This window comes from Callorhinchus milii, unplaced genomic scaffold (assembly GCF_018977255.1).
Source record: "Callorhinchus milii isolate IMCB2004 unplaced genomic scaffold, IMCB_Cmil_1.0 Scaffold4, whole genome shotgun sequence".
Classification (NCBI taxonomy): Eukaryota; Metazoa; Chordata; class Chondrichthyes; order Chimaeriformes; family Callorhinchidae; genus Callorhinchus; species Callorhinchus milii.
This window is the reverse complement of record NW_024704745.1, coordinates 12,231,385-12,247,195: the sequence shown is the minus strand read 5'-3', so window position 1 is coordinate 12,247,195 and position 15,811 is coordinate 12,231,385. Positions and strand designations below refer to the sequence as shown.

The window sequence follows — 15,811 nt, the reverse complement described above, 5'->3', positions numbered from 1 at the left end:
CACATGCAGAGGCAGCAACATACGCACACACACACACACACACACACAGACAGATTCAGAGACGCACAGAAACAGATACCTCGTCACTGGCTGTAGTTTTGAAAAAAAATGGTATGAACATTTACATCGACCATTTAAAGTTTGCACTGTAACTAAAATATAGTGAAATTAAGTGATACAATTACACAATTTAAAACAGGATTTGTATACGATTCTTAATGATTGATTGTTTTTTGAAAGGGAAACACAAATATGGCCCGCGGGCGATTCTCAAATCCGGCATCCAGCCCTCAGCAGCCAAAAAGGTTGGATCATCCTGAAATAGACTCGATCCTAAATCGTGGGAAATGCAATGACACGAAAAGCCTGTTTCCGTGCTGTAATACGCTATGTAATACCGCAACTTGTTTGTTGGAAAGCTTTTTAAAATCTGGTTTTGTTTTGCAAAATGTACATCTGCATTCCAAAAACCTTACCTGTAACAAAAAGTCGAGTTCCACGGCTTTTGACCTCTGTAAGTGAAGGATGGTAGATAACACCGCAGTGATACACTCCCATGTCAGTAACTTCAAGGTCTTGGATCTTTAACAAGCTGTGGAAATCGGATCCATTGCTACTAAACACAGAGAATCGACCCCCTGGTGTTTCAGTAATATTAATTCATTTCTGTAGTACAGCATCTTCATCTTTAATAATGTACCAATAAAAACTGGGCTTTTCTATTATTTTGGAACCATCGAGTTGGAGATTGCAGTTAAGCTCAATCGTCAGGTGGCTGTGTGCATAAACCTCGGAGGGAAATTGCAGAAGCCTTAATCCAGCTGCACCACCTACTAGAAAAGAGTTCCATTCAGACACAGATCTTTGATCAAATTGTAAATCTTGCATACATTTCAAGTGTATTAACATACAGGACTATGGTTATTAATATATATTATTATAATAATAATCCTTGAAACATAATCGTTGTCAAAACATCTCACAATTTAATCTGGAGTACAGTGACTATTTATAGCAAACGTTTGAAATGTAATAATAATGTTGTTAAATGCTCCATATCTGTACTGGTGAAAAGTTGAATTCTGCACGATTTGTAACTGAGTGAAAACATTATCAACATAGAAATCATCATTAGGATTCCTCAACTGCACCAAACAACGCCCTAGATGTCCAACATTGGGGCCAAACTGGTGGTGAGAGTTCCTGTAGAATATTTTTACTTGCACCACTTCCTTCCTTTTAACCAATACAAAAAAAAAGTTGACTTCATCCGATTTTCTCTTTTTGTGCCTTCAGCAAAAAAATAATTGCTCATTTACTGCAGGACACAATTACTTAAAACTATATGGAATGAGATTTAATTCTCTGAATTACCCCTTTCATTCTCCCTTCTGTTTCCCACAACGCATTCACTTCCCTTTACCTCCTTTTCTCGATGTGCGACACCATCTTTGTTTAGTGCTTTGAGATGTTATCTTGTGTAAAGGGCACTCTTCAAATGCAAGTAGTTATTAATGTTGAAATAACGAAGAAAAACACAATTTCACAAACTTTCCACTGTGCTGTTCAATCTCATTTAATTTGACTGCTTATAGGGTTAACAATGTGAAACCTGATTCCCCATCAACTGAACAGAGAAGGTTAAAGCGTTGACCTGACAGAGGTCTTTATTATGAAGGCTTCATTGACCAGTGGGAATCTAATCAGTACCAAGCGACTACAAAATTACGATAAGCACAAAAAATATTAAACACAAAGTAGAAAAAAAATCAGCTTTACCTCCCAATACCAGTATCCTTAAGCAGTAAATACTCTGACATGTGGGATCGGAGTTTTGTTGTGAATCTCCCCTCAGATCCACTAAAATGCAACGTCTGCACAAGAGTTGAAGTCAAAGTTTCTTGAGGTGCAATCTTATTCGGGTAAGTATTCACTCCCAATACAACAATAATATTACATTTGTATAGCGCTTTTCACGTTGGGAGGATGTCCCAAGGTGCTGGAAAGACAGAGTTACGGACCCAAGCTGAGGGTCAGGGTGGAGGAAGGGGGAGGGCAGGGGGGGAAGCAGGAAGATCGTAAGCACGGTTGAAGAGGAGGGTTTTGAGGTGGGTCTTCAAGGTGGCGAGTGAGGGGGCGGAGGGAGCGAACAGGGTGGTAGGGGTTTAGGAGGTCGGCGAGGTAGGGGGGGAGCAAGACCATGGAGGGTTTTGAAGGTGAGGACCAGGATCTTGAACTGTACCCTCTGTGTGATGGGAAGCCAGTGGAGTTGGGCAAGGATGGGGTTGATAGGGTCGCGGAGCCTGGTGCGGGAGAGGACATGAGCTGCAGAGTTCTGGATGATCTGCAGCCTGTGGAGGGAGGAGTTGGGGAGGCCGACAAGCAGTGAGTTTGCACAGTCGAGCCTCGGTATAATGAAGGCGTATAAGGGTATCAGCGGCCTGCAGTGTGAGACAATGTCAGAGCCGGGCGACCCCACAGAGACCTTCAAGTTACAGTATTAATTCAACAGATTGTCTCAATTTATAATTCTGTGGAGTCCTGTAGCTCAGTGGTTAGAGCACTCGCTTTGCGAGCGAGAGACCTGAGTTCAATTCCAGGCAGAGGGCGAAACCTTGGGCAAGTTTCCTTACTCCACACAGAGCCTAATAATAATCCCTCCAAAAACCAAAAACAATGATAAAAATTGGTCATTTTCAATCTCCAACTGTTTGTGGGACATTGCTGTGCGCAATTGGCTGCTGCGTTCACCCACAAATATACAGTCAATTCACTTTACAGTGTGTTCTGTGAAGCGCTTTGGGACGTCCTCCCGACGTGAAAAGCGCTATTTCAAATGCAAGGATTATTATTACTACAAGGCACTAATATTAACAGTGATTCTTGTATCTGGGAAATTTTTGAAACAACAACTCGTTCCAGGACCTTGGAGAGGAAAGGGAGGTTGGAGATGCGGTGGTAGTTAGGGATAAGAGAAGGGCCCAGGGAGAGTTTTTTTTAAGGATAGGAGTGATGACTGCGGTTTTTAAATTGGTGGGAACAGTACCAGAGGACGGGGAGAGGTTAACAACATCAGTGAGTAGAGGGGCAAGGAGGTGGAGCTGGGAGGTAAGGAGAGGGTTAGGGATGGGGTCGAGGGAGCAGGTGGTGGTGATGAGAGCGGAGGAGATGGGTTCAAAGGTGTAGAGGGAGGGGTGGGTAGGGGCTGAGGTGGGGGAGGACATGGGGCCAGATTAGCAGATACAGTGGCAGAGGCAGCTGAACGGATTCCCTCGACTTTGGATGCGAGGAAGTCCAGCATTGCCTCGCAGTTGGCATTTGAGGTGAGGATGGGTGAGGTGTGAGAGGTTGGGCAGAGGAGTCAGTTTGTGATGGAGAAGAGGAGCCAGGGGTCGTCCTTAGCCTCCAAGATTGTCTTGGGAGTAGAATGACGATTTGGCGAAGGTGAGGGCAGAATGGTAGGATTTGACATGGTCCAGCCAAATCTGCCGGTGGACAGTTAGGTTTGATTTAAGCCAGGTGCACTCAGCGGAACTGCCTGGGCTTTAGGGGAGCAGAGCTGGCTGGTGTACCAAGGTGATTTGCATGAGTAGAAGACGGTTCGGGAAGAGAGGGGAGCGAGGGAATCGAGATTGGAGAAGGGTGACCAAGGAGGTTAGGTCATTGCGGGAGGACGTCCAGAGGGGAAGGCGTTCAGATGACTCCAAGACAGCCGAGGTGGGGGGGGGTGGGATTTTTTTATTCCAGGGGCAGTATGAGATGTAGGTGGGTTGGGTGGCGGAGGGGGGAGGGATTGAGGAGTTAAGGGAGATGAAGTGATGGTCCGAGATCACTTTGTCGATGATGGTGAGGTCCGAGACGGTGAGGCCCCGAGCGATCATCAGGTCGAGGGGGTGACCGGGGACGTGGGTGGCGGAGTGGATGCGGAGGGAGAGATTGAGGGAGGAGATAAGGGAGGAAAAGTCACAGAAGTAGAGCAGGATACAATCCTCCTGTTCTTTTTCTTCACCTCCCAGTACAAAGAGTCCCTTGGAACACGTTCTCAAAATAATCAGCATTGACCGACTCAAGAAATTTTCCGGCTTCTCCAATTCCAATGTCATATAATTAAAAGGAAGTTCACAACAGCATCAGCCTGTGTAAAGTTCCACTATCCACGCTGACTGAACAACCAGTTACTGCAAATTACAATTACCATTTTGCAGCAAGGCTGACTTTTCAGAAACAATGTGAGGCTTGCAGTTACTTCCCCCCACCACGCCACCCGCAGCTTTTTCAAATTGTTAGAGAGCCACAGTCGTGACCAGGCTACGGTATAAACTGCCATTTACGGGTCCAGCACATTCTGAATTTTCAGACAGCTTCCCGCAGCAGGACCAGTGTGGCCGTCCAGGGTGACCTTTGTGACCATGTCCGCAGCCTTGATACCCACCTGACAATAAAAAAATAAGAGAGAATTTCACAGTGTGCTAGAGATGAAGCATTGGAGTCCTGTAGCTCAGTGGTTAGAGCACTCGCTTTGCAAGCGAGAGACCCGAGTTCAATTCCAGGCAGAGGGCGAAACCTTGGGCAAGTTTCCTTCCTCCACATAGAGCCTAATAATAATCCCTCCAAAACAAAACAATAATAAATTGGTCATTTTCAATCTACGCCTGTTTGTGGGACACTGCTGTGCGCAATTGGCTGCCGAGTTCGCCCACAAATGTACAGTCAATTCACTTTACAGTATATTCTGTGAAGCGCTTTGAGACGTCTAGAAGACTTGAAAAGCGCTATATCAAATGCAAGGGTTATTATTATTATGCTCATCTACCTTTTTTGAATGTGGTTACGGTCACCTCCCCCCTCCCTCTCCCCCTGGCTCAGGGTCAGACTCCACGACTGTCAAGCGCTCCGGGACAGTACCTCGCTTGAAGGGAGCTCCATAAATGCAAGTTGTTGTTGAGTTTCTAACAAAATAAATCCTTCTGTTCTGCTCACCTAACATTGTGCCCCCACAGCCACAACGAACATCCTTTTGCCCACCGCTGGAACAGAATGTGCAGCAGTGAAAGGCCCCAGTGTGCTTACGGAATTTACTTTTTACTGTCAGGTTGAATGGAGATCCCTGGAAAACAACAGTGAGCTATTAACATTATTTTGGTTTAATTCAGCTGGGAGTCCAACACATGCAGAAAACCATCACCATGCTTCAGAGTATCCAAACCAAATTGAGAGTTCCATATATGTCACCCACACACGAGAATTCCCATGTCTGAAATGGAAGGAACACCATCCCCTCTTACCTAATTCCAGAGAGTATTGGGCCCAGGTTGGCAAGAGCCAAAGTTTGTGGATGCCAGAGTGTGCGCTGGAGCACTGCTAGGATTAAATCCGTTAAAGCAAAGCTTACCATTGAAAGTCATGTAAGGGAAGTATCCCACTGCTTGTCCAGCTAGGACTACCCTATCCATTAGGGTTTGGGCTTGCGGGTTTAACAAGAGCTGAGTAGGAACAATCCTCCGGGCTCCAGTGACCGATCTGCTCTGAAGAAGGCTTATTATAAGTCAGCTAGGTGGTCTGTCATCAGCCTTGCCCTGGAGTACTGCATACCCAGCTGATTCATGAACTGGACTACTGAGACCGCCACAAAGGACTGGCTTGGTTTTGACATCTGTCGTCAAGCACACCTACTTGAGTCAGCTCAGTTCCGAGAAGACAATGCCTCAAATAAAACAAATTAGTCATTGACTCCTTGGCTCTATTTCAACAAAATACACAATTTATAAACTTCCTCTTGATTTCTCAGTACTAAAGAACTGAGGGTGAAAGCACAAAACATAGTGGAGAAGTGAAAATAGCAGACAAACACTGATTGGGAGGGATAAATGTCTATGCTGGTTGTCTGCATCGTCAGCAATACTTTTCACGTGTCGATGATACTAATTCACTCTCGGCACATCCATGCAAAATGGTCAAAATACAAATTACATTTTAGGTTAAATACAGAGACAAGGCTTTTTAATCTTATCTCATCAGAAATGACCATGTACCCTTGATCGCATGTGGTTTAATAATTTATGCCGTGAAACTTCAAGCAACAAACTGGTTCACCCTTTTGAGCCCCTTTTTTTTTCACAAACCAAACACTTGTCTGCCAGACTCACCTCCACATGCTGCCCTTTTACATGGACCCACACCGTGTGTGGTCCTGGCTCCTGGGGAGTGTAAGTGATGCAGTAAGTCCCATCATGATTATCTTCCACCGTTGGCTTGACAACACTGTGGGAAATAATAAGCCTTTACAAATTGCAATAGCTCATGGCAGCAAAACCAAACTAACTAAGAACTGAACACATTTATATGAACCAAAAGTTTCTATAGTTCTACAGGATATTAGGCTAGATGAGTAACCAATGGTGAGAAGTCAGTAGGAACTGTGAATTTTGGATAGAATGTCAAAGATAAAAGTACAGTTTTAGCCTCAACAAAACCAGAGAAACAATGAAAATGCTCAATAAGTCAGTTTTATTCCCAATCAAAAAAACTGGTACTTTTAATACAACAGCGGCATTAAAGGGAATCAATTCTCTATGTTTACAAACACCCTCTAATAACAAGATGTAGGTTTACTTTTTCATATTGACTGTACTTGGCACCCCATTCAAAGTATTTGTTTGAATGGCAAAGATCAAAACACATGAACAAAACAGGCTGCATGGATTCAAAAGAACAGAGAATTCTCACAACCAAATATTTGCTAACTGGCTGTTCCATTCTTTGCAGCTTTGTGAAAAACTGAACTTCAAAAAAATAAAATTTCTGAGAGTGACTAAAAACTTGGGTTTGTAACAATGAGATCCTACAATAGTATACCGGTAATTTACATCACAAGTAAGGATGAGACGTTAAACCAAGATCCTGACTGGCTATTTGTGGGACATTGCTATGCTCAATTGTGCTTTTGCATTCGCTTACAAATACAGTCGCTTCATTTCACAGTAAATCCTGTGAGGCACTTTGAGACCTTTTGACATATGGCCCTACATCATATGTAAGGATTATTATTTATAATTAAGGGTCGTCTTTCCACTCCTGACTCTCTCAGGTCCCAATCTTCCCTTGCCACCCAGTTCGGGTACCCTGTCAGCGGGGTAAAATTATATATGAGCTTTGAGAGGTCCTCCTGAAGTGAAAGGGTTGTACGATAATAAATTTTTCATAGCTAATAATGCAGCTAGCAATTGTCAAGAGCAATCGTTCCATTAACTCTTACACAAGTAACCCACCGGTCTTTGCTGCTCTTGTTGAAGATGCTAACCCGAACAGATTCTCCTCCTCTGCCCATCTGCTGTCCTGATTGATCATTACAGACCAGTGTGAACGCAGTCAGCCTGTCTTGTCGGCCAACATGGAGGCCTGGATGTTAACAAATGAAAGTAGCATAATATTAAACTATATATAAGGCAAGGTGGTGTTTCGAGAAATACTCCACAAACACTGTAAAATAATAATAATTTAAAATTTATAATTATTATTTTATTTAATATAGCAACTATAATGTCAAAACATTTCACAAATATAACTGTAGTGCTGCGACTGTGCATTTGTAGACAAATCTGGCAGCTAATTTGGATACAATAATGTCCCACAAACAGCCAGGAGGTGAATGACCAATTTATATACTCCAATGCATCATTGCCTATCCTCTCCTCCAATTCCAAATATGAGATGATGGACATCTTCAAGTCCAAAAATGAGGGGATCCACTCTGCTGCCTCAGCCCTTTGAACCACCAACCCCTCCCTAGGTCCCCTCCGGTTCCCACCTATCCCTTCCTCCACCCTTTTGACCCAGTCACCCAATGTTCTCTCACCTCCATCAATTACCAAATGAAACCCACCACCTGCTCCCTTGATCCATCCCTACTCCGCTAATATCTCCCAGCTCCACCTCCTTTCCTCATCATTTACAGACATCGTGAACCTCTTTGTGTTTACTGGCACCATTCCAATCTCCTTAAAGACAGAAGACAAGTCTCTCTTCTCAAACTACTGACCGATCTCCAACCTTTCCTTTCCAAGATCTACGAACGAGTTGTTGCTTCTCAGCTTCTCTCTTTCCTCTCCCACCACTTCCTGTTTGAACCTCTCTAATCTGGTTTCTGCCCATAGAACAGACACAAGAACAACGAGTATTTATATAGCACCCTTCACGCCAGACGGTGTCTCGGAGACAGCCTTAGTCAGTTACAAATGACATTCTGTCTATCTATGACTGGGGCTCTCTCTGTTTCCTTGTCCTTCTTTATCGCTCTGTTGCCTTTGACACTGTTGACCACTTTATTCATCCAGTCTGTCACTAGTGTGAGAAATAAAACCAGGCAGTTTGACATAAGTGTGAAGTAAAACCATAGTGGTCACTCTCGGCTGACATCAAAAAGACTGATGCTCTCTTGCTTGGCTCCCATCAGCATCTCCCCACCTCAGGCGCTGACAACATAACTGTTCATGAATGCATTCTCCGCCTTGCTGAACCAGTACGAACCTTGGTGTCTTGTTTAACATTTTTTTAGGGTCAGGCCTTCAGTCTTTCTGCCCCCAGCCTCTGGAATTGTGTCTCAGAGTCCCTCCTTCAAGGCCCATCTAAAGATATTCCGTTTCAACCATGCCTTTGGTCATCTTCCCTCTTCCACTCCATGCCCTCCACCCTTCTCTGATCCCAACCTATAGCTTGGGTGCAAAACCCTCATTGTCTCATGCCTTGGGACATGAAAGACACAATATAATTGCAATTTTGTTGTTGTTCGGCCAGGTTAATAATTCACAGGCAACAGATGAAGGTTGGAATGTAAACAACAATCTGAGCAGTAATATTCTTGCTGGGCTGTCTTGTCCGGCTAGCCGGTGTTTTAGTATATCAATTTTCCCTAGCTGAAAAGAATACAGCATAAAGAAGTATAATTTTACACCACGAGATGAATTTCCAGCTAAGTATAAGGCTCAATAAGGAACCACAAAATAGACTAATGAATACAACAACAACAAGATTACATTTGTATAGCGCCTTTCATGTCGGGAGGGCATCCCAAGGCGCTGTTAAGGAAAGAGCATGTGGAAAAATAACAGAATGGATAGGAAACTGGCTGCAAAACTGAAAACAGAGAGCAGGGGTAAAGGGTAGGGTACAAGGATCGGTATTGGGACCACTGTTGTTCATAATATACATTAATGATTTGGATTCGGGAATCAGCAGTACAATTTCAAAATTTGCGGATGACACCAAATTGGGTGGAATAGTTAATACCAGAGGAGGAATGCAACAAATTACAGCAAGACATTAATAAACTTGCTGAGTGGGCATTTAAATGGCAAATGCATTTCCATGTAGAAAAGTGTGAAGTTACATTTTGGTAGAAGGAATACGGAAGTCACATACATCCTGGAAAATAAAAACCTAAATGAGGAGCAAAGGGATCTAGGGGTACACATACACAATTCACTAAAAGTAGCAACGCAGCTTAATAAGGCCATAAAAAAAGCAAACCAGATATTTGTGGAGTCCTGTAGCTCAGTGGTTAGAGCACTCACTTTACAAGCGAGAGACCTGAGTTCAATTCCAGGCAGAGGGCGAAACCTTGGGCAAGTTTCCTTACTCCACACAGAGCCTAATAATAATCCCTCCAAAACCAAAAACAATAATAAATTGGTCATTTTCAATCTACGACTGTTCGTGGGACATTGCTGTGCGCAATTGGCTGCCGGGTTCGCTACAAATATACAGTCAATTCACTTTACAGTGTGTTCTGTGAAGCGCTTTGGGACGTCCTCCCGACGTGAAAAACGCTATATCAAATGCAAGGATTATTATTATTATTGGGGCTCATTTCTGGAGGGATAGAAATGAAAACCAGGGAAGTTACAATAAACCTCTATAGAACCTCGGTTAGACCACACTTAGGATATTGTGTGCAGTTCTGGTCCCCACATTATAGAAGGGTTGTAGAGGTACTGGAGAGGGTGCAAAGGAGATTTGCAAGGATGATCCCAGAACTGAGAAGTTATACCTATCAGGAAAGGCTGAACATACTTGGACTCTTGAAAAGAGGGTAAGGGGTGACCTGATAGAGGTCTTTAAAATGATGAAAGGTTTTGATAGGGTAGACATAGGGAAGATGCTCCCACTTGTGAGGGATACCAAACCCCGGGGCTATCAATATAAAATAGTCACAAATAGATCAAATAGGGAAGTTAGAAGAAATTTCTTCAAAACAAGTGTGGGAATGTGGAACATGCTACAAGGAATTGTTGAGGCAAATAGCATAGATGTAATTAAGAGAAAGCTGTATAGGTACATGAGGGAGAAAGGAATAGAAGGTTATGCTTGAAGGCTTAGTTGAGGAAGGGCAGGAGGAGGCTCATGTGGAGCATAAACACCGGCATAGACCAGTTGGGCCGAACGACCCGTTTCTGTGCTGTATATTCCAATGTATATTAAACCAGATGGACTTTAAAGATCCCTTGGCACTCTTTGAAAAGAGAAGGGAGTTGCTCCCAGTGCCCTGGCCAACAATGCTCCAGATAAATGTATTTTTCACCTCATGGTTGTTTGTGGGACATTGCTGTGCACAAATCGGCTCCCATATCTGCCTACAAATACACAGTCATTACACTTTCTAGCTAACTTTGAAAGAGCTTAGAGACCTTCTCAGCACGTTATCAAACTATTCTGCACTTGAAGACTCATTCTGGTCTTTTTAGCTCACCTTCCCCCTGAAGAACACACTTGTTTGGATCAACTGCCTTTGTGACAATAACTCCAAACACTTCAAGCCCGTTGCACTGTGCTGCCCTCTCCTGAGGTTCGAATCGTATTGCATCGTCCTCTCCTGGGCGAGTACTGTAACTGATCTGGTGTAGCTGCTTCAGCCGTTTCACCACCACATGCTTGGTCAGTAGGATCTCCACGTGGGAGCCACTGGTCAGCAGGTGCTCTGTGAAATCCACACCAGTCTTCACATCCGAGAACATCTGCTCCAACTGGATCTGCTGCAAATGCAGGGAATTCTCCTTGTGAATTTTCAGCTCTTCCAACTCTTTCAAAAGTCTACCTTGATGCGCCTCCAAAGCCTTGATGTAATACTCTGTGAACGTTTTAATTTCTTCGGCTATTACTTTGGTCCGCTCTCGCACTTGCAGCTTGGCTCTGCCGATGTCACGTAACGTCTCCTGCAGTTGCCTGACGTGCGGTTGTGTTTGTTTGAGCAACTCTCGAATAAAATCGCCATGCTTGTTGATAACGTTAGCAATGAAATCACAGCGGTGGTCACGATGTTCCACCATACAACAATCCCGGCACACCAGACGATCGCACGTCTCGCAAAACAGCCGTAGTTCCTCTGCTGGGTGAAATGGGCAAAGCACGGGCTTAGAAATCCTTCCCTTGCCACATTTCAGATCCCTCAGGGCCACTGTAACATGGGAAGCAGTTTTTCTCTGCCTTCTGGAGGAGGAATACATAACAAGAAAAGGTTAATATATTCATAATCATGGCAGTACAAGACAAGCATAGTTCCTATAATTATTGGTGCAACTGGGACCGTTAATAAGACAATTCAGAAATAGCTTGACAGATACCCAGTGCACAAAATGTGCACTTCCTGCAGAAAGTTCAATTACTAAGAAAAGTAACAGTTATTCAAGTGTAACATGGCAGTATTTTTGTTCTGGCTGACCCTCACAACAACATAATAATAATATTCACTGGACAATTTGTAAACATCAACTAGCAAAAGTTACATCGAGAAACAACATCACAATAATCTGGGATTCAGATTACAGAACAGGACAATCTGCTAGAACAGATCATACACTATCATAAAAAAAATCAAATAGATTGTACATGTAGTTAGCGAATGTGTTAGCGTCCAGAGGGACTTGGGTGTCCTTGTACACCAATCACAGAAAGTTAGTCTGCAGGTGCAGCAAGGAATTAGGAAGGCGAACGGTATGTTAGCATTCATTATGAAAGGATTAGAGTATAAGAGTAGGGAAGTCTTGCTGCAACTGTATAGGGCCCTGGTGAGACCACACCTGGAATACTGTGTCCAGTTTTGGTCTCCTCATTTAAGGAAGGACGTACTTGCTTTGGAGGGGGTGCAGCGTAGATTTACTAGGTTAGTACCAAGGACGAAGGGGTTGAGTTGCGAGGATAGGCTGACCAACTTGGTCCTATATTCTCTAGAATATAGAAGAATTAGAGGGGATCTTATAGAAACCTATAAGATCATCAAAGGGTGTGATAGAGTAGATAGTGGGAGATTGTTTCCCCTGGTTGGAGAAACTAAAACCAGAGGTCACAACCTTAAAATCAGAGGCCAGCACTTTCGCACTGAGTTGAGGAAGAACTTCTTCACTCAAAGGGCGGTGAATGTATGGAACTCACTGCCCCAAAGGGCTGTTGATGCTTAGTCCTTGAACAAATCCAAGACTGAGATAGATAAGATTTCTTATTGCAAAAGGAATTAAGGGATATGGGGATAAGGCAGGGTCAGGTTATTAGCTGGAGTTAGATTAGAAGATCAGCCATGATTGAATAGCGGGGCAGGCTTGAAGGGCCCAATGACCTACTCCTGCTCCTACATGTTATGTTATGTAGTACTATCGATTTGGCTATCCCAAGTGATAATGCAAAATGCAAGGAACTAGAGAAAATCAGGAAACATATCAATCTATAAATTGAATGTGCACTTATGTGGCAATGTAAAACAAACATAGTTCCTATAGTCATCAGTGCAATTGGGATTAAGACTATTCAAAAATGGCTTGACAAAATACTCGGTGAACAAAATATCAATCTCCTTTAAACTATAACATAATGAGAATATTAACAATAAAATCGCAAAGTTGACCATAGTAGTGCTGATTTCAAAGTGGTGCACAAGGTATGTCAGCCTGACTATTATTGGCCGTTCCCTCTCCCGCGCTCTCCATGGTCATGTTGTTGAAATCAAAACTTAATTCACTGTCTCGTCTCAAATTTATTCAACTTCACCACTGTGAAATGCCTCTCAGCTCCCTCACCTTTCACTTTTTTATATAATTTACAGATTACTAAATTCCAAACGTGACAAAAACCAACTACTTCACTCACTGAGTTTCTGCTTTCTATATTGCTGGTTGTTGTGTTAATGGACCTTGACCCTTCATCCAGCCTCTGAACCTAAAGATGTGCAGTACCAGCAGCACAGGTGATGACAACATGGATGAGATCACTTTCCTAATACGTATACTACACTACAATCATTAATCTGTGTGTAAATCAAACAAACACCATAAAAACCAATTAGAGAAAGTTATTGAGCAAAAGTATAAAGACAGGCTAAAAGTATTAGTCCAATCATCGTGTTTCACTGCCCGTCACGACTTAATTTACTTTGCAGTTGCAAAAAAAAAGGGGAAATGCAATCTGATGCCCCTTCCAAACAGTACCTTACCTGTGTGCTTTGGAACAGAAGTCACAGAGATTTACACAACACATGTCACATCTTCTTTCAGCATCCCCATCATTACACAGATCACAGACCAGCCCAGAATCAGCTCTCTGTATGCGTTCCAGTAAGACCTCATTGAGAATCAACTGGTTGCTGGTCAATGCTTCCACTCCAGCAACTGGTAAATCCACTTCACAATCACAGACTGGGCACAGGATGACAGCTTCAGGTCCACAATGGTCCACTGAGACACCAGGTCCACGATCATCCTCCCTCTGAGCCCTGGGAATAGAGAACTGCTTCAAGCCCCTGACACACTCCAGGCACAGTGTGTGAAGACAGGGTAAGATCCTCGGATCTCTGTAGAGATGATTACAAACTGAACACTTGGTCCCACAGCTGCCTGAAGCTTCTTCAACATTGGAAGAGAGTGGAAATGTCTTACCAGAGGCAGTTTGTGACTTGTCCTCAGTTCCTGACATTTTGGAAACCTCCACCTCACAATGCCACTAACAACAACAACAACAACAACAAGATTCCATTGAGAGAGCCTTTCACGTCGGGAGGACGTCCCAAGGCGCTGGACAGTTGGGTCAGGACCCGAGCATTGGGGGGGAAATGGTCAGGGTGAGGGGAGGGAAGGGAGGGAGCGAGGAGGGGGTAGAGAGTCGAGAGGGGAGCCGAAGGCACGGTCAAAAACTTAAGTTTGAGCAGATTCAGTTTGCTCAATTGTAACCGTTTACAAATTCCCTTAATACGTGTTTTTTTTTCCCCCTTCCAGACGCGTTCCTTCAGTCTGCTTCGTCCCTCTTAAAAAAAAATTAAAGATGTTGCATCTGAATCCTTCTTCATTTCATTTTTTTTAAAAAAAAAATCCCCTACCCCCGGACTCCAAAAATGCGTGGAATTTGCAACCCAAATCGCCTTTGAAGATATCTTTCAACTCCCCTGAAATCTCACACAACAGAGACATGAGAGAGACTTTCAAACCACACCCCAGTCAATTGTTTTCCCAAAATATTCACAGCAAAAAATGTCCCACTCGCCTCTCCCTGAGGGAGTGATTGCTCCAGAGTTCAGCTGCAGAAACATATTTTAGCCTCATTTTTTGAGTGTGAGTGAGTGAGTGTGTGTGTGTGAGTGAGTGAGTGAGTGTGTGTGTGTGTGAGTGTGTGTGTGTGAGAGTCAGTGAGTGTGTGTGTGAGTGAGTGAGTGAGTGAGTGAGTGTGTGTGTGTGAGTGAGTGAGTGAGTGTGAGAGTCAGTGAGTGTGTGTGTGTGAGAGTCAGTGAGTGTGTGTGTGTGTGTGAGTGAGTGAGTGTGAATGTGCATCAGAGACTGCAGACCCTCAGTGCCCCTGTGAACAGCTGCAGAGACCAAACCACTTGTAACACTCCCCACTGCCACTCCCAGTCCTGGCCACAATGTAGCCGCTCCCCTGATGGACGGCCCGGCCGCCCAATCGGCGGCCGCGCACTCACACCGCTCCAACCAATCGGGCGCCGGTAGGCGGGACCATGGGGGGAGGGCACGTGGGTGGGTGGGGGGGGGGGGGGGGGGGAGGAAAGCCGAGCGGAGCCGAGAGGATCCGAACTGAGCCCGAAGAGCAGTGCGGCGCGGGGGAGCACCTGCTGCCCCCAGAGCCCTGGAGGACCGGTGGCATTAATAGTAATAATAATAATAATAATAATCCTTGCATTTGATATAGCGCTTTTCACGTCGGGAGGACGTCCCAAAGCGCTTCACGGAACACACTGTAAAGTGAATTGACTGTATATTTGTGGGCGAACGCGGCGGCCAATTGTGCACAGCAATGTCCCACAAACAGTCGTAGATTGAAAATGACCAATTTATTATTGTTTTGGGTTTTGGAGGGATTATTATTAGGCTCTGTGTGGAGTAAGGAAACTTGCCCAAGGTTTCACCCTCTGCCTGGAATTGAACTCAGGTCTCTCGCTTCAAAGCGAGTGCTCTAACCACTGAGCTACAGGACTCCACCAATGATGCCCACTCCACTCCACTGTTCTTTTCTCTTCTTCAACCCACACCCGAGGCAGGGACTCGCGCCCAGACAGCTTTGTGAAGCTCTTTGAGATATTCCTCTCGCGTTAGAACGAACGATTCCGCTTTCGCCCGCAAACATGCAGTCGACTCGCTTTACCCATATAATAATAATAATAATCCTTGCATTTGATATAGCGCTTTTCACGTCGGGAGGACGTCCCAAAGCGCTTCACAGAACACACTGTAAAGTGAATTGACTGTATATTTGTGGGCGAACGCGGCGGCCAATTGCACACAGCAATGTCCCACAAACAGTCGTAGATTGAAAATGACCAATT

The 15,811-nt window shown here is 44.2% G+C and overlaps 1 protein-coding gene across 1 annotated transcript; it reads right to left on the bottom strand.

Annotated features, from left to right (window-relative positions):
• Positions 1-3,851: 3,851 nt before the first annotated feature.
• Positions 3,852-13,976, bottom strand: trim45 (tripartite motif containing 45). Its single transcript, XM_007895858.2, has 6 exons — positions 13,475-13,976; positions 10,745-11,481; positions 7,269-7,398; positions 6,147-6,261; positions 4,981-5,107; positions 3,852-4,432 (listed from the first exon to the last, which is right to left on the bottom strand). The coding sequence occupies exons 1-6, from the start codon at positions 13,951-13,953 to the stop codon at positions 4,284-4,286; spliced, it is 1,737 nt and encodes a 578-aa protein (XP_007894049.1). The 5' UTR covers positions 13,954-13,976; the 3' UTR covers positions 3,852-4,283.
• Positions 13,977-15,811: the final 1,835 nt, after the last annotated feature.